At 58.3% G+C, this 25,769-nt stretch overlaps 1 protein-coding gene across 15 annotated transcripts in view; it reads right to left on the reverse strand.

The window, feature by feature from the left end:
• PPP1R12B (protein phosphatase 1 regulatory subunit 12B) overlaps positions 1 to 25,769 on the reverse strand; it is a 135,396-nt gene that overhangs the window by 32,101 nt on the left and 77,526 nt on the right. For 14 of the 15 annotated variants that reach the window (XR_012501744.1, XM_074351467.1, XM_074351466.1 and 11 more), the window contains 3 exons: positions 24,862 to 25,051; positions 24,667 to 24,779; positions 23,651 to 23,692 (listed from right to left, as the gene is read on the reverse strand). Coding sequence is in view for 14 of the 15 variants with exons in the window: in XM_074351467.1 (XP_074207568.1) it covers positions 23,651 to 23,692; positions 24,667 to 24,779; positions 24,862 to 25,051 (345 nt within the window). In the remaining variant the exon portion in view is untranslated. Of the gene's footprint in view, positions 1 to 23,650; positions 23,693 to 24,666; positions 24,780 to 24,861; positions 25,052 to 25,769 lie in introns of those variants that run through there. The other variant, XM_074351481.1, reaches the window with a different exon arrangement.

The raw sequence follows: 25,769 nt of genomic DNA on the forward strand, positions 1-25,769 counted from the left end.
CTAAGAAAAATGCTCTTAGAGGCTGGAAGGCAGGCTGCGGTTTAGGACCCAGCTCTCTCCAGTGTTTGGATCGTGCTTCCAGAAACCCCCGCTTTGCTTGGCTTCTTGATCCCCTCGATAACCCGCTGTTCCATGAAAACGCTGCTCAGGTTCAGGCAGAGAGAAGAGTTAGGGCTCATGGGTAAAAGGCACAGAGCTGCTGAACTGGTGACACTTAACTTCAGCTCTTCCTCTCCTCCCGCCCCGCTGTCACTCACACTACGCACGGCTTGCTGTGACCTGGACACGCGTCTCATTCCAGAAAGCGGGCGGCCGTCCCCGCAGGGAGACTACCGAGTGGGTCCGCAGGGCAGGAGGCGAGGTGGGGGCTTGCCTGAGAGTCTGTGGGCCAGCGGTGAGTGAGCACTTGAGGCCAGGGCCTCTCACGGGGTCCCCCAGGGACATGTGGGCAGGTCAGCGGAGTGGCAGCAGTGAGGTGTCCTGGAGGCCAGACTGCAGGCCCCTCCTGCCCCCGTCTTTGCAGGCAAGCTCTCTCAGCACAGAGCAGTTCCTCTCACTCTGCTCTGGAAGCCGGGTCTGGACGGCTCGCCCTCATTTATCTTAGAAAAGGTGAGCGTTCTGTCTGCCATGCGGCTGACACACAAGGGAGACACGGCCTCTGATGCAGGGGTCTCAGGAGGAAGCTCCGCTGCTCCACCTGCACCTGAAGACGACAGATGAGGCCACTAGGGCGGGACCCCCTGCTGAGTCCGAACCAGACGACAGCTTCTCAGAGAGGGAGTTACTTCCACAGCCCGTGTGGCCCAGCCAGGGACCGTGGACACTGTGCACGGGGCTGGCGCAGCAGAGACTGGAAGTTGCTCAGAAACCAGTATGAACACAGAAAAGAAGACAGGGAAGGACGAGCAGCCAGACAGACCACAGTTTAAGGAATACGCCAAACCGACAAGCGGGCTCCTTGCCTTCGTCCCTCCTGAGATCTCCCATGACACCCCGCCGGCTGGGCCTGCTCCTGGCAAAGGGACGGAGTGAAGACGGCCGCTCACTCAGACGGCACGGCCAGTCTGACCATGAGTTGTGCCGGGCTCGCAAAGCACCACAGACCCGCTTAGGAACTAAACCCCACTAAAGCCCTTAACTTGATGTTACTGGGAGTTCAGGAAGGCACATAATTAAAACCAAACTCTTGTGACCAAGTCTGAAATCAAGCCATGGCTCCGGAGAGCTGGGCCCACCAAGGGCCGAAGCGCCTCACAGGTCAGCGCTGACGGAACCAGCTCCGAGGGCTCCTTGGGCTCAGGTTGCGACCCGCAGTGATGGGAACGGCCCCGACTTACTGCCCTGAAGAGGGCCGAGCGGAAGGAGCGTCCCGTCTTGTTCTCCACACCCCGGCCTCACCCTCCCGCCCTGGGAGGGGCTGGGGTCGTGGCCCTGGAAGACCTGCAGGGACTGGAAAGCACTTCCGAGTCTAAGAACCACCCCCTTGGGGCGTCTCAGAGACACGGCTGCTGGGCCTTCTACCTCTGAGGAGGAGCACCTGCCGCGGCTCCGACGGCGGGGGTCTCAGGGGACGGAAGGCACCTTCTGAGGCTGCACTTCCAGGAACATTTCGGGGGTCCTGAATGATCTGGATGTGCACATGGGGGGTGTGGAATAAACTAACAGTTGGCACAAAGATGTGGCCGAGGGACAGTGATGACGAGGCCTGGGCCAGCACCCCCATCTGAAAAGGCAGCACCCCCTTAAGAGCACCAGGTCCTCCCCAGGCACCCTCCACTCTCTAGACACCCCCGCCCCCCCCCACACCCTCTGCCTCTTCGGTCGACGGCCCAGCAGGCTCTCGGCTCTCAGGGCTCCTTGGTTAGATCAGGCCCAGCGGGAAGCACCGCACGGCATTTACACGCCCTGGGGGTCGGGCCAGGACTCCGCTGGGGAGCAGGTCGGGAATTCTTGCCAGCACGAGGGTCCCCTCAAAACCACGGTCTAGTTTATCCACAAACCCCTCAAAGTAAGAGACACCCACGGCACACGGCCAGGTAGCTGCGGCCAAGTGGGTACGAGGCTGAGTCAGAGCAACGCTGAGGGCGCGGCCCCTGCTGGGGAGTGAGCGTCCGCTGGGCAACTGCCAGAGGGTCCCTCCAGGCCCAGTGTAGCCTCTGAAAGCAGTGAACCACATCCAACTTCATCTTATCTCACTCCTCAGTGTGTCTCTACCAAGAACTTAGCACAAGTGGAACAAAAACAGGAAAGTCAAGAAACACAGCACGTAGTTTGGTTTACACCGTAAACGCTCCCAGAACCTCACTGCCAGCTGGTGGCCTGGCGGGGCAGGTACGAACGGACACAGTGACGTCACCGCACCTGCTCCGGTCCGTCTCACTCCACCTCACACGGTAGGAGACCCAGGCTTCTCTGCGTCCACAGACCGCGCCGCCCGGACGTCCCGGGTGCACACACCCCCGTCCTCCGTGCGGTCCGCGCCTTCTCGTGGGTTTTCCAGCTTCTGAGGAGCGTCTGTGTCTTTTGGGACTCACACAACAAGTACTTACTGCAGGAGGAAAGACACAAATACACTAGGGCTTCCCTAAAACGTCCAAGGCGAGCCCACAAAGCCACGTGCGGACTTGGTCACGTGCCCGGCGACAGAACCAAGGAGACCGCACTGCCCCACACGTGGGCACCAGCAAGGGGCCGCGCTTCGCGTGTCCTGCCTGCTCTCACATTCCCACAGCTCAGCATTTAGGTCCACACAGTGTGCAAGCCCCATGAAGTAAACTCACGCAGATGATTCAGAACACAGGCTCAGAGCACGTGGCAAAAGCGGCCTGACTGCTGGCCCCGAGGGCCGTCCGGTCACAGGGAAGCAGCCACCAGCCCCGCACTGACCAGCCCTCCCAGGCAGTCACTGACCACCGGTACACCTCTCCTGCGCCAAGCTCCCAGGCCCGCAGCCTGCAAAGAGGTGGGTTTTTTTTTTTACATGGTAAACATCACTGTCCAGCAGCCAACTTGGGTAGCAATTCTTTTAATTTTATTAGCAATAGGTTATGAATCAAAACCCTTGCAAAGGGGTTCGTGAGGCTCCCTGGACCTCACATCTCAAGAGCAAATAAATGCTCAGAACTAACAGAGGAGAACTTTTACCTCTAAGCAGGTTCCACACAAAGTTAGGGACCTGTTCTGTCCTCATTCTTTCCTCTTCCCGCCGCTAAGGAAGCCCCAGTGCTGATGCACACCCCTCCCAGCCCCCGACACGTCACTGACCGCAGCCACCAGGAGCCTGCGAGGCCCGCAGAAGGCGGCACGGCCGCCCCTCCCACGCCCCAGGCAGGAGCAGAGGGCAGAGCCGGGCCACAGCTTCCCCAGCGTGCCTGCTCTGTGCGGGATCTCAGGGGGCAGAGGGGACACTGCTGCCAGGTCTCAAAGAGCCCCGCCTCAGGGAGGAAGATGGAGAGTGACGGGCCGAGTGTGACCACATGCAGATGGTCCGGACCCTCAGTCTGCGCAAGGGGCGACCAGGAGAGATACCAGCGCCAACAGAAGGTCCTGGTTCGGCTTCCTGGAGGCATGACCCACAGCGGCACCAGCCTGAAATGGGGGTCAAGAAGACATGCCCCAGGTGACCGTGAGACCCTGGCTCGAGGTCGAGTCTTTGGACGCACGAGGATCTTTGGGTCTGGGGGTTAAATTTTGCCCCCAGAGCAAAACAGGTGTTTTAAAAGCGTCGATCTTTGGGAGAGGGGACACATGTGCAGAATGCTTGGTTTTGGGAGTGAGAAGGGTCCCTCAGTTAGAAACACCTCAGAAATTCAGGCCCTTCTAATTCACGCCTTCGACAGGTTCTGAGTTCAAGTGCACCTTCGTACCATCTGCTTAAAAATTATTTTACAAGTAAATTACCAGCAGAAGAAAGATAAGAGAGAGGCCTTACTTAAAGCACCTGTGTTTGAGCACCGACAGACGGCTTCAGAGAACTGCTTCTGCCCAAGGCACTCACCGAAAGCGGTCTGAGACCACAGCCTTCAAGGCTACAGCACACCTTCTCTCCCGAGCAAGTTTTAACACAGGTGATTAAAAATAACAAAAAATACACCTATTTTAAAGTGATGTGAAATTCCAACTTTATCTAACTTGACTCACTTCTTCCTAAACTACTCCGTGAGGTTGTTCCTCCTTTCTCGAAACAGGTTTCATTATCACCATCTCTCTTTTCAAGTAGACTCAATGGCCAGGGATATTCGCAACGATCTGGGAGCTGTTTAACAAGACGGGAGTCTCCCTGCACTGGCTCCACAGCTCACCGCTGGCCCCGCACCTGCTTATTACGTGATCACAGGGAAAGCCTGGCTTCCCTCTGCTTCAGTGTCCTCCGTAAAACGGGTGTGCAAGGCTCTCAGAAGCCGAGTGGGACCGCAGGTGCAGGGCCCCGCCCAGCGCACACCACACAAGCTCCGGTCTCCGTCCCCTTCGCCAGGCTGGGGCTTGCCGGCTACCGGGGGAGCGAAACGAGCAAACACTCGCACTCAAGTAAAATGTTTTGATTATTTGTAGGTTGGATTATCCAGGCTAATTCCTACTCACCCTGTGTAACTTATAGACATGTGAGGCTGTTATTTTACTGAACAGCCATGTCTCTCCCAGATAACCAACTGCATGTGGCTGATTTCAGACCCACAGACGGGACAGAAGCAGGCGGGGGTCAGAGTCCAGATGCGTTTCCAGTGTCTTCACCTCACCATCCTCTTGGTAGGACCCTGCTGCTCTGTGTCACCAAGGCAGGCGGCTGGGCTCTGGGCTGTGATGGGAACGGAGCCCAGTGTGGACTAGCCACCACCCAGCGTGTGGCACAGACCAGAAAGAGGAACAGAGCTCCGACTGTGACCTCAACCCCCTGACTGCGACCCACGCACCGTGAGACTGAGCGGAAGGGAGAATCAAAGCTGAGTAAGCTGGTAGCCTTCCCACAAGTGGGAACCGCAGCCCCGCTGGCAGCACCGGTGATGCACTGAAAACCCCCAGCCCAGATGCCCCTGAGCCGACCCGACGTCTCCGGACTCTCTGGGACGCATCCCTGTGACCCAAAGGTCACCACAGCACCCGCAGGCAGACAGCAAGGGGCATGGCCCTCGTCTTCTCGCACACGGGTCTGGGGTCAGCGTGGACGAAAAGGCTGGGAGAGTCAGGCCCCGCCATCTGCTTGCTGTTACCTCCTCACACCTGCTCCCTAGACGAGCCTGGCACCCCATGGCTTTAGTCATAAACACCGGTGTGCTCAGCTCACACCTTTCTCCCCGGCTTCAGACCAGCTACTTTCTGGGTGCCACTATCTGAACACTCCCAAGCACCTCAGCGTCAGCTCACCCCCAGTGAGGCCACCTCCTCACGCACACCCCCGCCCTCCACGTCCGCCCGAAGCTGCCAACTGCCACCTTCTGCCAATCACCTAGACTTGGGACCCGTTGTCACCGCTGACTCTGCCCCCCCCCCCCCCGCAGCCCTTTCCACTTCTCCAAGTCCTGCCAGATCTTCTTCTAAGCAGCAGGATGCTGTCTGCCTGCCGGAGAACACCCCTGTTCAGGCCCTGTCACTTCCCACCAGAGGCCCAACCTTCCACCCCCAGCCACCACGATCCACATGGCCCAGGAGATTCTCTAGTGAGCAGCTCCGGTCACAGCGCCTTGACTCCAGCCTTCCAGCCCTGCACCTACGGGGCAACTCTGCAGAGCCTGGAGGGACGCCCCGTGGCCTGGCCCGTGCTTCCGCCTCTACGTCCTGCCTCATGCCAAGCGGGCCCTCTGCCCACGCTGGTCTGCAGCTCTCCACGTGTTGCACACCTGCTCACGCTTTCCTCCTTTGTCGTGCACCCCACTGTGCTTTCCACTAGCTGAGCACCTCCCACTCGGCTCACCTTCCACAACAAAGCACCTTTATTAGGCGGTTTACCTCCCTTCACCATAATCCTTGATTTTCTTTTTTATTTCCCCAAGAGACTATCAGTCGTTGCAGGCAGGGACTGTGTCCTTCCTGGGACACTAATTGTGGGCGGGTAGGTGGCCTTGATAAACCACTCACGGCGGGACCAGTGTCCCTGGTCAGCGGACGCGTCTCTTCCATGGCTCAGCCGGTCCGGAATCTACCAGGAAGCGTGTAACGCGCCCAGGGCTGCTTTCCTGCTGCAGGTTCGACCACTCCAGCTTCTGAGGAAGATTCTTTGGGCTAGAGTTACTGCTTGCTGGCTTTTCTTGAGTGGAATTGGAAAACAAAACAAAACCCAATACACTGGTGGTTTAATTAGAGGGAAAAATGGTTAACAGACTGCACCCTTAATCAGCATTATTCACCTAGACAAACGTTTCTCACCCCGTGACGAGGGATTAGAAAGTGGAGTGAAACACGGACTCCAGCTTGGCAGTGCCCGGATGCAGGAGGAGAGGAACAGAGGAGGAAATAACGCACAGAAGGGCTGCATGGTGCTGGCCACGGGCGCGCACCCAGGCTGCGCAGGGCAGCATCCCAGACACCCGGGCACCCGGGGCCTGGGGGCGGGCGCTGCCCACAGCCTCCCCGAGGGCAGCCCCCGCCCCGGCTGCTCACCAGACGCGCTCTCCTCAGCTCGGAGCTGGTCACCCGGCTGGGCCGGCTGATCAGCTGTTCCCCTACGACAGTAGCGGCCGGGGTGAAAAGCACTATGTAAGGTCTGTACTTTGTGTGGAGAGTCGGCTGGAAGGAGCAGCGATCCAGGCTAAGCGGGAACAGCGCTACTGCTCCGGGTTTACAGACGCAGGTCAAATCCTACCGTCACAAACACCAACCAATCCAGCAAAAATCTGTCCAATTAAAAGATTCCCAGGCTTCAGCTGATGGCCCACTTACTTCAGGACCATTTAGCACAGCAAACGCCAGCAAAGCACCACAAGGTGGACATTGCCAAGTACGTTACCATCTTTAGATGAGCCCCACACTGAGGCGCACTCTGTTAAACCAGCAAGTAACCACGCGAGAACACCGACCAGAGATTACCTGGTTGTTGCTTTCAAGGTGATTTAAAAATACTAAAGTATCTAACTGACTGGTTTTTAAGTTAATAAAACTTATAAACTTGAGACCCAGCAACACACACAGCGATTAAGAAGCAAGAAAGAGCTGGAGGTGTCTGACGTATCTGCAGTTCAGAATTACTGCTTTTTCAGGTTGGAAAATTTACATCAAAAGGAAGCTCTGATGCTAACTGTGTGGACGTGGGACCTCGTGTGGTTGCTTCACAGGGAGACGGGGATGAGCTCTCAAATCTCAGGAGTAAACACCCGGCGGGGCCCACCGGCCTTGAGCGTGGACCCCAAGTTGCTCCACTTCCCTGGGTACGAAGTCAGAGGTGAACAGAGCTGTCTGCCGCTCAGGGAGCCCCAGTTTTCAGAGAGAAGAGAGATGCCCAACTAGTGTGAACCTAGCGTGGAAGCCAAAAGGATTGTTTAAAAAAAATTACTTCACTATTCAACGTCAACAGAGACCAGCTCTCGTGTGGCAAGGGTGGGGTGCCGAGAGGAGGGCGGTGGGCGCTTTCCTCACGGAGTTTTAGCAAACGTGTTAGTAGAAGAGACTTGTGTCCAGAGAATGGAAAGTATTACTTTTAAAATACAAACTAGAGGAAGTAAACAAACCCTTGGCTGGTGAGGACACGCACCATCTTCCGCGTGTAAGTGCTTTTCCTTTGGGAGGACGGCAGTTGCACAATCCCCGGGCAAACCCTGGATTCTTATGTTACTTAGAAAGGGTCACAGTTTTACCGAGGACAGAAACACTGAGTTACATAACATTGGAAGTATCAGATGCTCCTGGGAGCTCAAAAGCAGGGTAAGATAGTTTCAGTTTCTAGCTACTGAAAAATCCCCCTACACTTCCTTCCTCAAGTTAAAACTGACACAAATGCGCCGCGGTTCACAGGCCTCCTGAACGTCTGACCAGGAGGAAGGTGTCCAGAACGTTCCCCCCACGTGCACGTTACTTTAAAACTCCCTTGGAGGACGTTCTCCTTATATGGAAGCGTTGGGTACTTGGCCCTTTTACCAACGCCCAGGAGAAATCAGAAGCTGCGTCCACCAGCTGGAGCTTCTGGTGCTCTGACGCGGAGAACGCGGTGTGGCGGCTGCGCTCTGGGTCCGAGTGCAGAGGACGGCCGTGCAGGGGTCACACACATCCGGGTGGGGAGAGGAGAGCTGCTCCCACAGCCGGTTCCCAGCGCCTTTGCTGAGGGAGGTGCAGGTGTCCCTGCTTCTCCGGGCTCCAAGGCCCAGGCGTGCAGGGTTCGGGGGAGCCAGGCTGCAGACCCAGCCTCCCTCCCTGCAACTCCAGGTCCCCGCGTCCCGACCTGAGATTTTGAGCCACCTAAGCTCTTAACTGTCACTTTGAGCCCAGCATGTCCTCAGTGTGCAGAGGTACTCGGGTGTGCTCCCGTGTGGCCAGCGGGTGTGGACAGAGCAGCTCTGCCCTCACGGCTGAGCTGGAGAGTGAGCACTTCTCTGCGTCCCTGTTCCCTCCCTCATGGCCCGGGGATGGCGGTGCTGCACTGGACACAGTGCCCGTGCTGTTGTGTGTGTCAGCCTGTTCAGAACACGGCCCGCTGATGCCTGTGCGACAGGGGAGGCGCTTTAAGCAGCATCAGAGGCAGCACAGTGTGGCCAGACCACGCTTGCAGCCCGAGGGCATGCCAGCGCCAACAGCCAGCCCCCCAGTGAGCTGTGTCTGTCACTCTAACACCCACTGGATCCCGAGAACATGAGGCCTAACCCCTTGGGCACAGGCTCAGGCTGTCTGGACGCTGAAGGCCACTGACAGCACTGTGGCGGGAGCCCGCACCACTGACCACTGGGGCCAGGAAGCCATCTCTCCTTCAAGCCTTCCGTGTTTTGGTTCCCATAATCCAAGTTCTCAAGCTCTCTCCCACTGCAGCCTCTGTCTAAGGTCAGGGGTGGGGATGGTGGAAGGAGGGTAGGTGACAGCCATGAGGACTGAGGTGAGAGGCAGGAGCCACTCCACAAGAGGCGCAGGTCCAACAGGAAGAGGAAAGGGAGTCACGTGCTGACCGGAGCCATGCTGTGCTGGGAAGGGCGCCTCACGCCAAAAGGTGGCGTGGGTCTGACGGGAAATGCTGGCCCCGTCCTGGGCCCGGGCCCAACAGCACCACACGTACCAGCAGCTGCAGGGAGGCTCACGGCTCCGCAGGGGAGGGTGGCACCAGGCCATGCGCTGTAGAAACAAACGCCTGCGCTCGGCGGTGGTGACGCTCCCAGGGCCTCTCCTGACCTCGCACAGAAGACGGATGAACAAAACCGCTTTATAGTAAGACCTCCTGTATTCTGGGGAGTAAACACCTCTGGCTGAGGTCCCAGGCCAACACTCCACACACCAAATTGACCCCACAGTCATTTACACACTGGGGATGGACACACAAGGACTCAACAGAGCACAGCACGCCGTTTTGGTTTCCCCTCCTAATAAGGGACCGCGACCTGCCTCTTCCCGCACACGAGCAGACACCTGGCCACTCGCCTGCTCCAGCACACCACGGGCGGGTTACCGGCCTCCCTCCCGCAGAGGAACTCGGCGCAGCCACTCGCAGTCAGCAGAGAAAGCAGGGAGAAGCCTCCAGCAGACCTGCCTGGGACGGGAGCGCCTCCCCAGCGCTGCCAGCAGCCAGGAGCTGTCGTCTCTTCGGCTTCTTCAACACGGAACTTCCCCTGGGCCCTGAGGAGCAGGACCCGTGTCCACGACTCCTGCCCATTTCGCTCTCTCTCCCTCGCTCACCCTCAGACACGGTCAGGGCACACGCAGACCGCGCAGAGCACTGGAGTTAGCGACAGCCTCCCAGCCACTGGGAGACTCCTCTCCTAAAACCTGGTTCTGACCCATGAGCACAGGAAAGGGAGCAGCTAAGAAGCCCCAGAAACCAAGAGAAGCCAGGAAGACCCCAACAAGGGCGCCAGGCTCACTGCGAGCAGCTGACAAGTGAGGGCCGCAGGGCAAAGACTGCGTCCGAGGGCCAGGCGCCTCGACCCGAGCCCCACAGTGCACCCACGGCTCTGCCTGGCCCCCAGGCTCCCACACCCCCACCTGACCTGACCCTGCACAAATGCGAGCTGCTTACCCGGAGCGTCCTGGCGGTCGGGGAGGGAGGTGCGGGGGGCAAGTCTGGCTGTGACTTCCTGCTCCGAGGGAGCTCCTTGCTTCGGGTGTACAGAGAGGACATGGCTCCCTGGAGGCAGACAGGCGTGGCCCTGGAGGTCGTCTCACAGAACTGCGCCTCTGAGCTGCGGCAGGACGGCTCTGGACGCAGCTGAGGAAGGACCCAGCCCCGTGAACGGCAGTCCAGTCGCTGGCGTCGGAGGTGCTGGGTTCTGGGCTGCTGGGCCACCCGCGGGGCTCCTCCCAAGAGGGCACCTCCTACCGAGACCTGCTCCCTGAGAGAACCCGAGTCTAAGTTCCCAAGACACCAGACCACGTCCCAGGGGACGAGCCTGAGGGCAGCTCCCGTGTCTTTGTCCAGGAGAAAGAGACACACAGCCACCCCTGGGCTGGACCCCTGGGCTGGACGGGCTTGGAGCTGCCCCGTGACCAACTGCTGCGATGCGTTCAGGCTAAACAACGTAAAAAACAAAACCTAAAAGCTACAAATAAGGAACCAAGAGTGGAGGAGAAAGAAGTTGCCCGAGGAAGTGCACCCCGTCCCCCGGACCCGGCTGCTCTCACACACAAGCACGCACAGGCACACACCCCCCGCCCCTTTCTGACATTCCAAATCCTATTTGCTCAGCGAGGAATGCTGGACAGCCGCCAAGGGCAGAGATTCACTTTCCACTCAGAGTCTGAGTTGGGGCTGCCACTTGCAGGAGGAGAAGATGGCCTGCCTGCTTGTGGAGACAAAGTGGCCTCCAGGGACAAAGCCCACCAGCCCGCAGTGCCCAATGCCTCAGCTGGCTTCTCAGGGCACTTCTCCAGACGTGAGAACAGGGTTTTCGGAGGTTTTCAATGTCTGGAGCCCTTACGTCCCAAAGCCCAGACAGACACATCAGCCAAGCACCTTCAGGGTTCTGACGTCTGGATTCCCACTCATGGTGGAGCCCCTGCCAGAGAGGAGGAGGCTCCCCGAACCCGAGCCTGGCGCAGCTGTGGGTGCGCAGCTTGGCAGAGGTTTACAAAAGGCCAGGTCAGGGGTCAGGATGGGGGGGAGAGAAGGGTCAGAAATGAGGGAGAAACAGAGGCCGTGCACAGGGGAGCTGCCCGGCTGGGGGACTGGTCACCCACAGGGAACTCCAGAGTTAAAAAGACAGGAATTGATTTGCTTGGAGTTGGAGGAGCCTGGATTTGGCCTTGAAACGTCTTGAGTTTAGCCCTCTGCACTGGGCACAGCCGCCCGCCCAGATCTCTGGTCTGAGGCTCTGAGCTGATGGGCTGACCACGTCACTGGGCTCGTGGGAGCTTCCCGCCCTCCTTCCCCATGGGTGTCGGTGTCTCTGCCTGCAAGTCCTCCCAGCATACTGTCCTTCTAGTTGTCCTGACGTCTTCTTTGTTCTTATGACCAACATTATGAAACCAAATCCAGGGAAACGATCGGCTATTCGGGGGCTGGTTTGAAGAACACAGGTTGAAAAAGTTTATAAAGGGTCCTGATCCACCCGGATGTGAGACACTTCCTAGGCAGCCGACCAGCTCCACCACAAACCACGGTCACGCTGTGTCCAAGAGGCCGACCACCTCGGCCGCCGCCCTGCCCTGCTCCTGGGAGGGCTGTGCGGTGGTCCCACTGCTGGCAGGCAGGTGAGGACGGGGGGTGGGGGCTGCCCCCTCTTCTTGAGTCTACTTCTCGGCAGCACCGACACTGGTAAACTCCTGTAGGTTCCGGGTGTTTCCACACGCGCTGTCTCAAAGGCTGAGTGAGTGCTTCCACCTCGCAGACGAGGAGCAAGCCCCAGGGGCCAGATGCCACGTCTGAGACCCACAGCCAGCGCGAGGGAGCGCAGCACAAGGGCCAGAGAAGTGAGCTCTGAGCGACGGGGGAGGGCCTCAAAGGGCCTGGAAAGACCCACCAGTGCAGACCCTCCAGGAAGGTGTGAGACACCCACAAGAACGTGTCAGAAACAGAGGGTCAGAGACAAATTCTCCAGGAAGTTAAATCCCGGCTCCTTCTTTTGCTCATGCATTCTTCTGTATACTTAGCTCTTCTCCCACTTCTCCTCTTTTACTCAGAAGAGGACGCCCCTGAGAACATGGGCTCTGTCTTATCCTGGTGAAGACGGAGGTGACCGGGCCCGTGCCCGCGGGTGCACCGAGCTCCGGTCCTATGGCAGCCACGTGCTGCCAGGATCCCCGCACCGGAGACCGAGACAACCCACATCTTCCTTCCGGCCTGACATCCCAACCCGGGCATACCACAGCTCACAACTCAGACGACCGGCGTGGAGGAGCGTCGGGGGACAGACCCGAAGAGCGACCTGCTCCTTTGCTTTCCCAGCTGCGTGTCCAGACCCTCTTTCCCAAGTTAAGGTTAGTAACCAAAGAGTCCACAGAGGACCTCTCAGCCCCAGACCTCCACAGGGTGAGCTACGCAAACAGCCACCTGCTTGGAAAATAATTTACTTCAGACAGGATTCATGTTTTACTTCTCGGCAAGACAGAGAAAAAGAGTTTATGAACTTCAGGTTACTTGTTATAACTAAACAGAGAACCCCAGGTAGTCAGTGTAACAGACTCTCCAGCAAACTAAGAACCACTGTGTGCAGGAGCCACCGTGCTGAGCTGCCCCTGGGATGAAGTGCATCACACGCGCCAGGAGCAGGCCGGTCGGTCCTGTGTGACCCCAGCTGCGGGCTTTCCTGACTCAGCTCTCCCGGGGTCGCCCTCCAGGGCAGACTTCTTAGCAGAGGAAGCTAACAAGCAACTTGAGTAATTTCTAGTTCTTCCTCTTCTATTTTAAACCAGGAAAATTAAACGTTATGGCCTAAGAGTGATCTGTTTGGTAAAGTGCCCCCCCGTGAGGACTCCCAGAGCAGCCAGGCCAACACACGCTGCACACAGAGGAGGCCGGGCGGCCGGGCTGGAACCCTGCCGGCCTCGCTGACCCGTCAGGCTCTCCTCCCCGAGTCTCGCCTCAGCGGCGGGGAGGAGATGCCACCCCGCAGTCCCACTGTGTGTGTGTTCAGGGCTAGTCCATCTCCCATGTTGGGCGCGAGGCATGCGTCCACGGGCAGCTGCCACCACTGAAGCGCTGGGCACACAGCTGCGTCAGAGCAGAGAGCCGGGACTGTGGTGACGCGAACCTGGTCAGGGACACGGCTCCTGGACGATGCCAAGGTCTCCATCCCAGATGCCGAGGGGAGAACCCGCCTTGCCCCTCCCTCCGGTCCTCCCCTCGTCCGAGAAGAGGGTACGGCCACGAGCAGTGGCGGCTCGTCTCACTGGGGCGGGAGGCAGGCAGGGAAAGTGGGCCAAAAACTGAAGACGTAGGAGTGAATGTGAGTGTGAATGCGCCAGGACACGCACGGGGGGGGGAGGGGGGGGCCTGGGAGGAGCACCACCAGGAGAACAGCCCCACGTCAGGGGCCCCCACTCAGGCAGCCAGACGCCCTGAAGGGGCCCCGCGAGTCCTGTGTGGTCTGCGGCCTGCGTGGAGATGCCCTGAAGGTCGCCGAGGGCTTTCACTAGAGGGACCAGCACAGCCCTACTGTCACCTCAGGAAAGGCGCACCTGGAATTCCAACTCCTCTGTCCCTAAATTCTCAGTAAAGCGACAGCTCCGGATGCGCAGTGTCATCACCACGGGAAGCGGGGGCTGTGGTGCCTCGCTCTTCAGTCTGTGCGCACGCCGCCCAAACGCGCCGTAACCGCGACGTCCAGAGACGCATTCCGGCTGCTCTGCTTGCTGCGTGCGCCTCTTGGCAGACGACCAGCCTGGAGAAGGGGCCCCAATGCTCACGTGCTTGAAACAAACATGCCTAACACCTGCACCTAGTGAAGACTGAGGAGGCAAAGACGGGAGAGTTTATGAGGAAGGAGAGAACGCGGAGGCAGGGGGAGCAACAGACGGTTCACAGCCAAACTGGTTCTCCTCGTTTCCGAGGGCAGAGCACACACCTACTGACGTGCACACACACCTGCAGAACTGTGCGCCAAGTAGCACAACTGCCGAGAACAACCCTCACAGTCCTGTCAGACTGTGAAACCGGAAGAGGCTTTGTTTTCTTATGCTACATACAAGCTCTTGGAACTGGCTGCTTTCAAAAGTAGAAAGGTCTGTGAGCGCCTTCTCAGCTCAAGGGTCCCCATCGGCACCTCTCAAGCTCTTCTGGTGCAGAAAACAACACTGACTGCAGAACAAAACTCGGGAATGCTTCTGGCTAAGAGGACCAGGAAAGGGCCTCCCCGTCAGCCCTCGTGAGGGCTGGAGTGGAGCCGCGGCTGCGAGACGGCCGAGCTAGCGAACAATCGCTCTGTGACTTCAGCCGGAGCGCAAGGCGTGGGATCCTCTGAGGGCCCGGACCTGAACCGCAATCCCCTCGCAGTCTGCTTTGGGGCATGCCGCAGGTCCTGCACCACTGCCCGTCTCCTCAGACACAGCGGGGTGGAGACATGCCTTTTGGAAGGTGAGCCTGGCTTCCAACCACATGGTCCTCAAGACTCCAAGGGCACTCCTGAAGTCTGGTGCACGTTACCAGTTTTTCAGGAATTCTGTGGCTGCTTCCCACATATCAATGTTTTTTGGCAGCTTCGTTAATAAATTTGAGCAGCCACAATATGTGGTGTTTTAGTTCACAGACATGGCTCCAAAGGTGGTCCCACAACACGGCTTGAATTGAAAGGCATGGGGCACCCAGACGGCTGCGTGTGTGGACAGAGGTGCGGGCGGCGTCCACGTGAGGCTCCACATGGCAGAAACGGCGACGGTCGAGGGGGGGGTTGCTCTCGTGCAAAAGCCTTCACTTCATGTCCAAACCCGTGCACTCTGAGAGTCTGTGCTGCCACGGCACAGAAACGATCATGCGAGCAACGGGCTCAGTAGAGAGTCCGGAAGACAAAGAAGGGCAGGAAAGTGCTGTCGGCGCGCCGCCCCTCGTCTCCACCCTCCCAGCACAGCCAGAGCCGAGACTGGGCTCAGCGGTGATGGTGCCATCCACCCAGGGTGTCGCTCGACCCTGGACCCCATGCTGCCAGCTCTTCAGAGGAAACAGCCCCGAGTGGCCGGCGGCCCAGGAGAGGCGAAGCCAGTGGTGACTGCAGCCTCTGCTGCTGGGGTCCAGTTACTGAACTGCCGCCGGAAGGCTGGACCTCCAGGAGGTCTCGAATGTCCCCACCGTTCAAACCGCCACACGGACGGTGCCGCCCAGCAAACGCCGCCCACAGCAGGTGTGCTAGCGTTTCCCGAATGACTCGCGTTCACGGAGCTTCACGCAGAACACACCTGGCGACGGCATTTCTGTAGGGAAGCCTTTTCCCCTTTTATATTTAGGACTGTTTGCTAGAGATAGACTTCCAAAAAGGGCCAACTTCAGGCTTTTGATGGTTGACCCATTTCACTGTCCTCTCAGCTAAACTGGCCACAATCTTCCCAAATCTGTCTGCTTTGGGTGGTGAAAAAATCCTATTTCATTATTGTCATTTACAGACTTGAATACCAGTGAGGCGACGTACCCCTCCTTCTATCTGTCAACTACTCCATTTTAAAATAGGTTCCTCATAATCGTTACTACCTAAATCAAATTTATTCTTTTAAGCTCAGGTTGCAGTTAAAAGACCCAACATTTTTAGGAAGTAAGTTCTGGAAGACACCTTCTTGAAGGAGCTACCCTAGATGCCCAGAAGGGAGCGGCGTGTCCGCTGCGATGTGCTGTCACTGAGGGTAGAGCGGGTGTCACCACTCCCAGTTTCCGCTCCTTCCTCAGCCCCACCTGCTGCACGACCGCGCTGTCTGCGCTGGTCTTCTGGGGTGATGCTGAGACTGAGGGCAGGGAGAGCTTCCTTGAGGAAGCCATTCAGTTGAGCCCAGAACCTCTCAAGGCTGTTTCCTATAAAACCTCCTTAGTTTTCATACTACAATAGTCTTGGGGAGGCTGAGTCAGGCCTTCTCTCTGAAAGCGTCCTGTAAATGAGAAGGTAAACACACAAAGGAAGACACAGTCAGAGGAAATGGGGGTCTGGACGTCGCCGGCCAAGGGCCTGACAGTGACAGGTGGCCACACCTCCCCGGCTGGCCCTGCAGCGACCTCTCCCTGGTGACTGGCGGGACGTGTGGAACGTGCTCCGCAGGGCGGACCTTGTGCTTCTCGCTCCTTTGGAAGGTCCCGCAGGAGCCGCAGCGAGTGCGGACAGGCCTGGCAGGTGGGCGAGGGAAGCACAAGCCTGGGTGTCACCACGGCCTCCTGATGGCACAACGGCGAGACCTGTCTGACCCCCGCAAACCACGGAGCTCGGCCCACAAAGCAGACGCTACTGACTAGACGCTCTCAGCCCCCGTGGGCATCCCGACCACAAAGCACAGTCGGCAGGGAGAGAGGTCAGCACCACCCCAACCCGGCCCCCCACCTCCTGAGCACCCCCGCGAGCCGGGCGACGTCCCTGTCCCCAGACGCAAGCCCTCCAGAGTGCTGTCCGCGTAGGGGGTGGCGCAGGGAGCTCCTGGCACCTACTCCCTCCCTACTCTCCTGGTGGCGGGGCTCCCGTGTCCTGCGGGCACCCATCCCCACCAGCCCTGCTACCACCACTCGCCAGGACCCTCCCAACGGTGTGAAGGCACCATCGTCCCTCCTTGAGGTCACAGAGGGCGCAGTAGTGCAGAGGCTCCTGATTCAGGGTCGTGACCACCACGCTCCACGGCCCGACTCAGGACCACCCATCCCCGGCTACAGAGGCTGGTTCAGGGAAGCTCACCCAATCCAGCGAGGGCATTGGATACGCAGTCACCAGGACAGAGGGTGCCTTGTCTCCGTGGTCTGCACGAAGGAGACGGCACGGTTGGGATGGCAGCTTCAGCCTCCAGGCGGTGCTGGGCTGGGGCCACCATGCAGACTCCGAGGTACATGAGCCTTTTCCTTGAACTGCATGACATCGAGTTCTGTCACCAGGAGACGCTCAGCAGGGTGACCACAATCCCTAAGGCTGGTCCTGGTGAGGACAGGGTCATGCACCCTGCAAACAGGTGACTTCCCTGACCACCAACTGCCAGCAGATACTAAGGAATCAGGAACTGGAAAAATGCTCACTTACTGAAGAAGTGCTCGAATGGGGAAAAGCGGGTATTTGAGTCATGCTGACACCAGCAGGCACTTTCTGAGTCTGTAACCTGGAGCAGAGGCTGCCCACCAGCCAGCTTTGGTGAATAAAGTTTTACTGGGACAAGGACACTCCCACTACGACACACTGTCCATGCAGCAGTGGAGCTGAGTAGTGGTGACGGACGGCGTGGCCCAGAGCAGAAGCTACTTAGCACCGGGCCCCTGACGTGGAAAGTCTGCTGAGTCCTGGCCTCTGGGTTGCGTGCCACCATGAAGACCGGGCCGGCCTGCACCACCGCCCCAGCCCCTGCTGCTGGAGAACTGGCGCAACGCCTGCCCTCCTGAGGGCTCAGACAGGGCGCTGACCGTCCACAGCCCGCAAGGGGCCTCGCTGGACACAGGAGAAACGCAAGCCTTGGCGCCCGTCAGCACAGACGGTCCCGTGGCCCACCCGTCCGGTCAAACTCTTCGCAAAGCGCCCAGCCCACAGGCAAAGCACCACCGTAACTTGTTATCTCCCTCTTAAAATGCTCCCATGACCTGCAAAGGCCTCGGAAACAGAAGCAGAGCTGTGGCTCCAAGACCGCACTGAGAGCTGTAGTCTCTGAGCTGTAAGTTTGCTAAAGGGCTGAGTGTCCCTTCTTCCTGCCCAGGAGTCAGGGCCGTCGGTGTGCTTCCCGGTATAAGAAAACCGTTCAGGGGGAGGGTACAGCTCAGGGGCAGAGTGCGCACCTGGTACGCACCAGGTCCTGGGTTCCGTCCCCAGCACCTCCTCTAGTAAATAAATAAATGAATAAACCTAATTACCACCCCCCGAAAAAGAAAAGTTTAAAACCTGGGGAAGCACGCACTGCAGCGGCGCCTGTGTCGGCACCTAGGGGCCGCACAGGAACCTACCTGGACATAATGTCACGGTTTCCTGATTAGAGAAACCCGTGTCCGTAAGTGGCTGCTACCTGACTCCTGACCCTGCGGAGGGACATGGACTTGGAGGGAGGAGAAGGGGACGGGTCACTTGCCCAATCCCCGACAGCCCAGGACAGCAACGACCGTCAGTGCCCCCGCCCCCGTCCTGTGGGCAGGCCTGCAAACAAACCCCACACTGACGTGGCACCTCAGGCCTGGGGCTAGAAGGCGGACATCAGGGTGGAGGCGCTCTGGCCACGCCGCCCACGGGAGAAAGGAAGACCCCAGTGACCATGGGAGTGCTCGGACCCCACTGAGGGGAGCAAGCCTCCCGGAGGCTGCAGAGTCCCAGCGCAGGACCACTTCCCTCAGAGAGCTGAAGCCAGCACTCGAAAGACCCGCCCAGCGCTTCCATGTCGGTGGCGCGTGGGCCTGGGGACGCCCAGCTGGGCAGGATCCTGCTCTTAAGAAAGTTGTTAGCTGTTCTTGAAAAGCACAACTTAGGAAAACCACCAGCAGAAGGTTCAGCAGGATTTCAGCATCTTCTTGTGAGTGAAGGACGCGGACAATTCTCCCTGCTCTTTAAAGGGGTACGAAGCCCCCACTGTGACAAGTGTTTTCTAAGACGCCCACCCCAACTGGAAATGAAGCTCTTACATGAAGAACTCAGCTAAATTTATGCAGAAACAACACTAAAACATGAAGAGGAAACGGAGGGGGAGTGATTTATGAGGAGACAAGTATTCCAACATGTGAAGTTCTGGTCCAGCAACACGAGCAGGCACGACAGAGGAGTCAGGGCTTGACTTGCCAGCAACACCAAGAAGGTGGAAGCCAGACGTGGCCCTGGGGGACACGCCGGCTCACGAGGTCGCTACGCAGGGACGGGCACCACTGCATCACCGCTTTCCCTCCGTTTGCGCGGTGGTTGGAATTTTGGAGCCACCACTGCCAGAAACTGTGAGTTTATACAAAAAATCAACTCTTGATTTTGGACTCAGGCCACAGAAAGGTTCCTTCTACGACCGCTCAGGGAGACGAGGCCCAGAGGCTGCAGGACGGTGCGTCACGGGGGGCGCGCCCGGAGTGCACGCACACCATCCCCGTCGCCGCGGACCCTGAAAGCACCACCCCCCGAAATGCTCCTTTCACTCTCCCATACTTCATGCGTTTCCTAAAGCATAACGCACTACCTCTGTAATCATAAAAAACAAGCTCCAGCAGTTTCGAGCTCACCGGTGTCCCTCCCACAGAGTCACAGGGTCACAGGCCACTCACACAAACTGACACCTAGAGGGCAGTCAGAGGCAGAAGGAAGACACCGGGGTTTAAAAAGAGGTCAAGAGGTTAACTACCCCACCTTTGGTAGCTGATAAACTTCCCACATCTTTAAATAAGACGTTCAAGCCAAGTCCAAACAGATAGCCTAAGATCAATTTATTCTATCTTAAAAAAGATTTCTGACTAAAGCAGAATTCACTGATGTAATGGGACAGTGAGTCCAAAAATTACAGGGTCTCAAAGGAATACATGCGAGCTTTGATTACTGAGATTTGCTTGGCAACGGCACGATCTAAAATTAATAGAGTCCTTAAAAGGAAGATGCCAAAAGCAACTTTGTTCTCAGATAGTTTATACAGCTTGGCCAGAGCAAGGCACAAGAATGACCCAAATATAGAAAACTCAGCATCGCCACATCCTAGGAACCACAGTCGCAAAGCAAGCGCAGACACGCAGCGAGGAGAGACGCGCCACTGCGCCTGGGGTCTCCGTGTCGGGGGCAGACCCTCCCGGGTCTGGGCAGAGGCAGCTTTCCAGTCCTTCTGTCCCCACCTCCTCCCCAGACGGCCACCGCTCTGGGGGCTCACAACAGCCCACCCAGTAAACCCGCCCTCCTTTTGTCCTCTGAGCATTATCATCAAATTTCCCAGACCTCTCAGAACCCTCTCACTCTGGGGACAAGCTAGTCCTCTTCTTCCGGCTAAAGATAAAAAAGCTGAGGGAGAAAATCTGCATTATCTTTTCACTCTTTTAAAAGGAGGAGAAGCTCGCTTAAAAAAAAAAGAAAAGATTATGATTGTTTACGGTGTTTTGTGAACAATGTTCCTTCTCTACACGAATAACCAGTTCTGACGGCTCACCTACCGTGCCTGCAAAGTGAGTCAAAGGCTCTCCACACGCAGGCTGGTCCGGGACATACCTTACCATATTAGGCCATCAGGCCCCAGAGAGAAGGGAACACAAACCTCCGAGGATTTTACCTAAAAGGAGAGTCAAGGACGCCCAGCGGGCGCAGATGGACAGAAGCCCCTGGAGGCCTCCCAGAGACAGAGGAACTTCAGGAGATTAGTGACCAGATTAACAATGCGGCAGGAGGGAGCAGGACCCACAGTCGGCCAGAGGCAAAGCTGTGGACAATCAGAGCAAAGAGGAAACAGGGCCACTGCTTACCCAGAGCAGGTGGGGTCGGGGTGGAGGGGGCAGCAAAGAGCTGTGGAGCGGAGCCACTGGGAACACCAGGCCTAAAGCGGAAAGCCTGGGGAACGCGGCCTGCTCTTGTCCGCCCAGCTCTGCACACACCAGACACTAAGTTCTGGCTCCTTGCCTTCCTGCTCCGGCACCCCCTCAGCATTTGTCTCAGAGTCCCTCAGGCACACTCCCAGAGTCCTGAGCCACTTCCCTCCTGTGGGTGAATTAACTTCAAACCCACAGGATGTGATTCCACGGTCAGTGCTCACCCTCGCCCCCGTTCAGAAAACGACCTGAAACCCCCGTCCTACAGACCAGGAAAGGGAAGCACCTCCTCCAGAGAGTTCAGGGCCACTGGGGAGTGCCCGGGGTCTTGTCCCGGGTCATCCTAAGGGGTCACGGAAGAGGCACGACAGACGGAGAGGCCACGGTGACCGCGGGCTGCAGGGCAGCCACAGCCACAGCCAGGAGCACGTCTCTCTGGGCCTCAGCTGGTCTCTAAAATGAGAAGCTCAGAGTTGTTTCAGTTCCGAAACCCCACGTCCCGACTGCCACTGCGGCCAACTCTGGGTCCTCGGGCCTCCCTGCCTCCACGTGCTCCCTCGGGGACCCGTCCTGGCTCCCGGCTGGGGCTGGGTTAGCTGCTGTGTGATTGGTCCTCACCTCTCACCTTGACTCCGCCCTCCTCCTGGACGCCACTCAGATACGTGAAACACAGCGCTGCGAGAGCCAGACCCAAATGCCTGTTTCCCCACCACACCTGGCCCTCCCAGAGTCTTCTGCACCTCAGCAAATGAAAACGCCAACCTCCCAGCTGCTTCAGCTGGAAGATAGGTGTCACCTGAGCCTTGTGAGTCTCACATCACACCCAGTCCAGACACCCTCCCGGTTCTCACCTCAAACCCGTCCAGGACGCAGAGACATCTCAGCACCTTCCTAGGCGTGGCCACCCTGGCCCGCAGCACCCCCATCAGCTCTCCCTGGACCACCTGGACCCCTCACAGTGTGTCTCAGAGCAGCGGGTGGGGGCGCTTCAGGGTTAAGTACCACCCTGTCTCCTCTGTCCGGAGCTCGACACGTGTCTCCCACGCGCTCAGGACACCAGCCGGAGCCCTCACGCCCACTGCTGGCATGCTAGCCACTGGTGGTCCCCAGGCATGTCACCTCACAGCCGGGCCAGCGCTGCCCCTCTGCCCACAGCGCTCCGCCCACACACACCCTCCAGGCCCCCAGCGCACGTGCTCCCAGTCCAGGCTCCAGGGACACCCTCTCACAGGCCTCTCCTGACCCCCACAGGACGCCCCCTACAGGCCCTCACCTTGCCAGCTGCCAGCGACCCAGCACGGTCCTTCAATCGCTCACCCTCTTCACCATAACCTAACTCGACAAAGGTCACGGCCCAGGGTCTGGAAAGCAGCAGCTCAAAGCGCTCGTTCAACAACCACAAGTGGGAAGCCGGTTGTAAAAGAGGCAGCACAGGTGGGAAACGCCTCGAGGGCCTCCCACGCCGAGGCCAGCAGGGGGCGCCGCCCGCCCACCCACGGAGTCCGGACACCCTCAGCAGTTGCCGTTCCAGACGACCTTCCCTTACTCAAGGAGGTGAGACGCCACAAGCAAGTCAACTCAGACAGGTAACCGGCTCAGTAAAAAACTAGATGGCAAAGGGGGCGGAGGAGGCGTGCCAGCCCCAAGCAGGCCGCCAGAAGGCCCTGGACGCGGCAGGGCCCACCTGGGAGCTTCATGTCCCCACGTGTCCCAGCCCCCCGGGCCACAGCTCTCTAACCTGTGAAAGGAGCTTCGTAACAGTCCTAAAATGTAACCGGGAAGCCTGGCCCCATGAGCATCTCAGCTTCCTCCCGTGGTGCCCGGGGCGTGGGCTCTCCATCAGGTGGAGGCCAGCAGAGACCCCGGACAACCACCAGGCCTTCCTCGCTGTTCCTCCCACGGTTCTCTTTATGGATCAAAACAGCCCCACAGCCCCTGTTGGGGACGGTCCACTTCAACCTCCGTAATCATGACTGAGATGCTCTCTGCAGGTCTTTCCAACTCCCCACTACTTTCCTACATTCACTCTTTCGGTCTCTCACAGCCTCTCTAAGTTCAAGGGGTGAAGACGCCGTGCCTGCCTAGGGAGCCCCACGTGGCACCTGCACCCGCAAGCAGCCCCCGCCTCCACCACCCAGCTCGCCGCGCACCACCACGGGCCTGCGGGCCGGAAGCCACCGCTGACAGCTCTGGATCTGGACTAGGACACGGGCAGGTCAACGACAAAACAGGGCATTTCTATTTCCTCTGCTGAAAACGGACTAGTTGCTGATTTTTCCGTACGGGTCATTAAATCTATTCTGAGAGCATTAGATCATGTAACGGCATGGAACAGAAAAGGCCATTTTTTTACATAATCTCCAAAGAAATGCTCGTGTAGCCTCAGCTCATTTAGTCAGAACCAACCCCTTCCTTCCTGAAAAGCGGCAGCAGTAAGAAAACCACTAACTTTCCATCACGCGTGAGTGGCTCACGAGAGCCCAGGCAGCAGGGCAGCCAGCCGTCTGCCGCAGAGGAGCTGGGGGCCAGCCTTAGGCTTCTGAGTCCCGTAAGAGCTCTACCTCGTTTGAAAGTCAGAGACCAGCGAGCTCCGGACGGTGTGATGTTCACACTGCTCACTCCTGCGCAGAGGATGAAGACACACCGCGACTGGGCCAGGGCCTGGCAGCAGGAAACTTGGACAAGAGCCTGCCATTGTTACACCGTTTAAGAAAACAGGACGCCCGAAACTCCTGAAGACTGTAGAGCGCTACAGAACTTGAAGACTCTTCCGATGAAAAAAGAACAGAAGAAGAAAGCAGTACACCGCCCAGCACTTGTCCCATCTCAGAGGAAGTCTGCCTCCAAACTCCCCTTGGGCCAGACCCGCACAGAGCCTGCTCTCCCTGCGACCAAACCTGCGTGCACACGAGCAGGGCTGAGCCCTCGAGGGACACTGGGTGTGAGAGGCGGCCTCCCAGGCCTGCGACTTACCCACATCGCCTTCACCTCGTCAGAGACGTCGGCTCCGTCCTCCTGGATAGGAAGGAGGGAGAGAAACAGGAGTGTCACAGTCACAGCCCCGGGAGCAGCACAGCCCATCAGCCGCGTGCCCTGGCAGGGAGTGCTGCCGCCGGGGGCACCGCCCCTGCTGCTCTGAGCGTCGCCACAGGCCGGCTCGGGCCGCCGCCTGCAGTCGGAAGCCCAGTGCCCGACGGGCGGGGAGCACCTGACGAAAGACAGACCTGGCTCCACCTCCGCAGCCCGGTCCTACGGCCTCACAGCGCTTGTCTAACCGTCGCTAATCAAGGGCTGGGACTGTCTCACCTCTGGCCTCACTAGGCGGCCTGTCTAATTTCAAACGTGTCCCTGGTAACCAGGCAACTGTGCTGGCCGCTCGATTACTAAAATGCCCACATGAATTGAGTGAGAACAGTGGGAACAAGGGGGTGAATCAAAGTCCTGAATGTGTGCTTGTAATCAAGCACTGGAGCGCCTGTCTTTGTTTAAAAGCTGAAGTTAATGTTTTATATCATTTGTTCCTCTTTTCCTCCAAAGCAGTAAAACTGAGTAGGGGAGCACGTGAGCCGGGTGAGCGCGCGCTGCTTACAGACCCCCAGGCCCTTCACGTTCTCACCACACTCCTGAACGTTCAGCTAGAACCTGCTCCGTCGTGCGGGGGTGCTGCTGACCTCATGACTCTCTGGGACCCCGGGAGGAGGGGTGATGTCAGACAAGCTCCCCCACTCGCTCTATTTGGCTGTCTGGTAGCTGTGACCGTTCCATGTGCCCACCTCCACCACTGGCTGCTGCCTGCCCGCCCCGCGCTCAGTCCCGCTCCAGGCCCCAGGACCGCAGGGACCTTCCAAATGAGTCACACCCCAGGTGAGCCTCCCTCTGCTCTGTTCCCGACCACGCAGGATTCAGGGCATGACGTGGAACTCCTGAGCTCAGCACGAGGGCCACGGTCGGGACAGTGTGACCAGTCCTGGCACAGCCTGCCCACTTACATCCTGTGTCCAGAAATTGATGCCCGTGCCTCTCCGGCGTTCCCTGGGCCGCCTCCTCTCACGGACGGTCAGCCTGTGGGAGGACGCGTCATCCAACTCTGCCTCCTCACCCTCTGGTCAGAGAGAACACAAGGCACGGGTCTTGAGAACCTGGGGTGCTGCTGGGAGGTCCACACTCCCAGAAGCCCTCCTTACCATTTCTGTCCCTCTCCTTTGCCGTCGCACCGTCCGCAGTCATCTCTGAACTCCCAGGACCTGGGTCGGAAGGTCTGCTCATCCGGAGCAGAGGGGAACCAGTGCAGAGAGAGGGTCGGGCCTCAGAGGACGACGCTGGCGTCGTGGGCTTGTCGGGCTGAGCTGGACACCTCAGGCGACGACAGACAGGCTGGAATGATCCACAGGACGAGATGTCAGAGGTCAAGTCCAGCAAAAGGGTAGGGACCCTGGCTTTTTAAAAACGGGCTTCTCCATACCAAGATGCTTGTAAGTAGCAGATGCCCAGTGAAGAGCTACTGAGCTGGTTAATCGGCCAGAAAGGAAAGAGCCCCTGGACTCCCGCTCTGGTACCACCGTCAGGTTGACAGCAGCCCAGGACAGTTATTCCTAAGTAGACCAAAGGGCCTAGGAAGCAGTGCCCCGCCGGGTCATAAAACTTCCTCTGAAGTTGGAAGAAATCAGGAGGCAGGGTGCACGGCCTTCTTAAAGAGGGGAACCGAAGGGCAAGGCGAACCTCGGAAAACAAAAAGCTCAGGAATGTGAGTAAACGGCGTGGGAGTTCTCTGAGAACAACCAGATCTGAGCATTCCAGCAACTGCCGTAACCAGGCTTGCCGACAGGGCATCAGGTGCTTAGAACAGCGCCCAGTGGTAAGTACACAGAAGACAGTAGCCGACAAGCGAGCAAAGTAAACCACAGAGCCTTGGGTGGGCGCTCTGCGGCCCAGCCGCCCACAGTTAGAGCAGGACTTCCTTCTCCTGGAACTATGGTGGCCACAAAATTTATCCTCCCATCGGGGACATGGCACCGAGCGGAAAGGGCTGGTGCTGACAGTGCAGAGATGAAAGGTGTAACCAGAGCAACTGGGGAAAACCAGGTGTCATGTT

The sequence above is a fragment of the Camelus bactrianus genome, chromosome 23 (genome assembly GCF_048773025.1).
Source record: "Camelus bactrianus isolate YW-2024 breed Bactrian camel chromosome 23, ASM4877302v1, whole genome shotgun sequence".
In the NCBI taxonomy this organism is placed as follows: Eukaryota; Metazoa; Chordata; class Mammalia; order Artiodactyla; family Camelidae; genus Camelus; species Camelus bactrianus.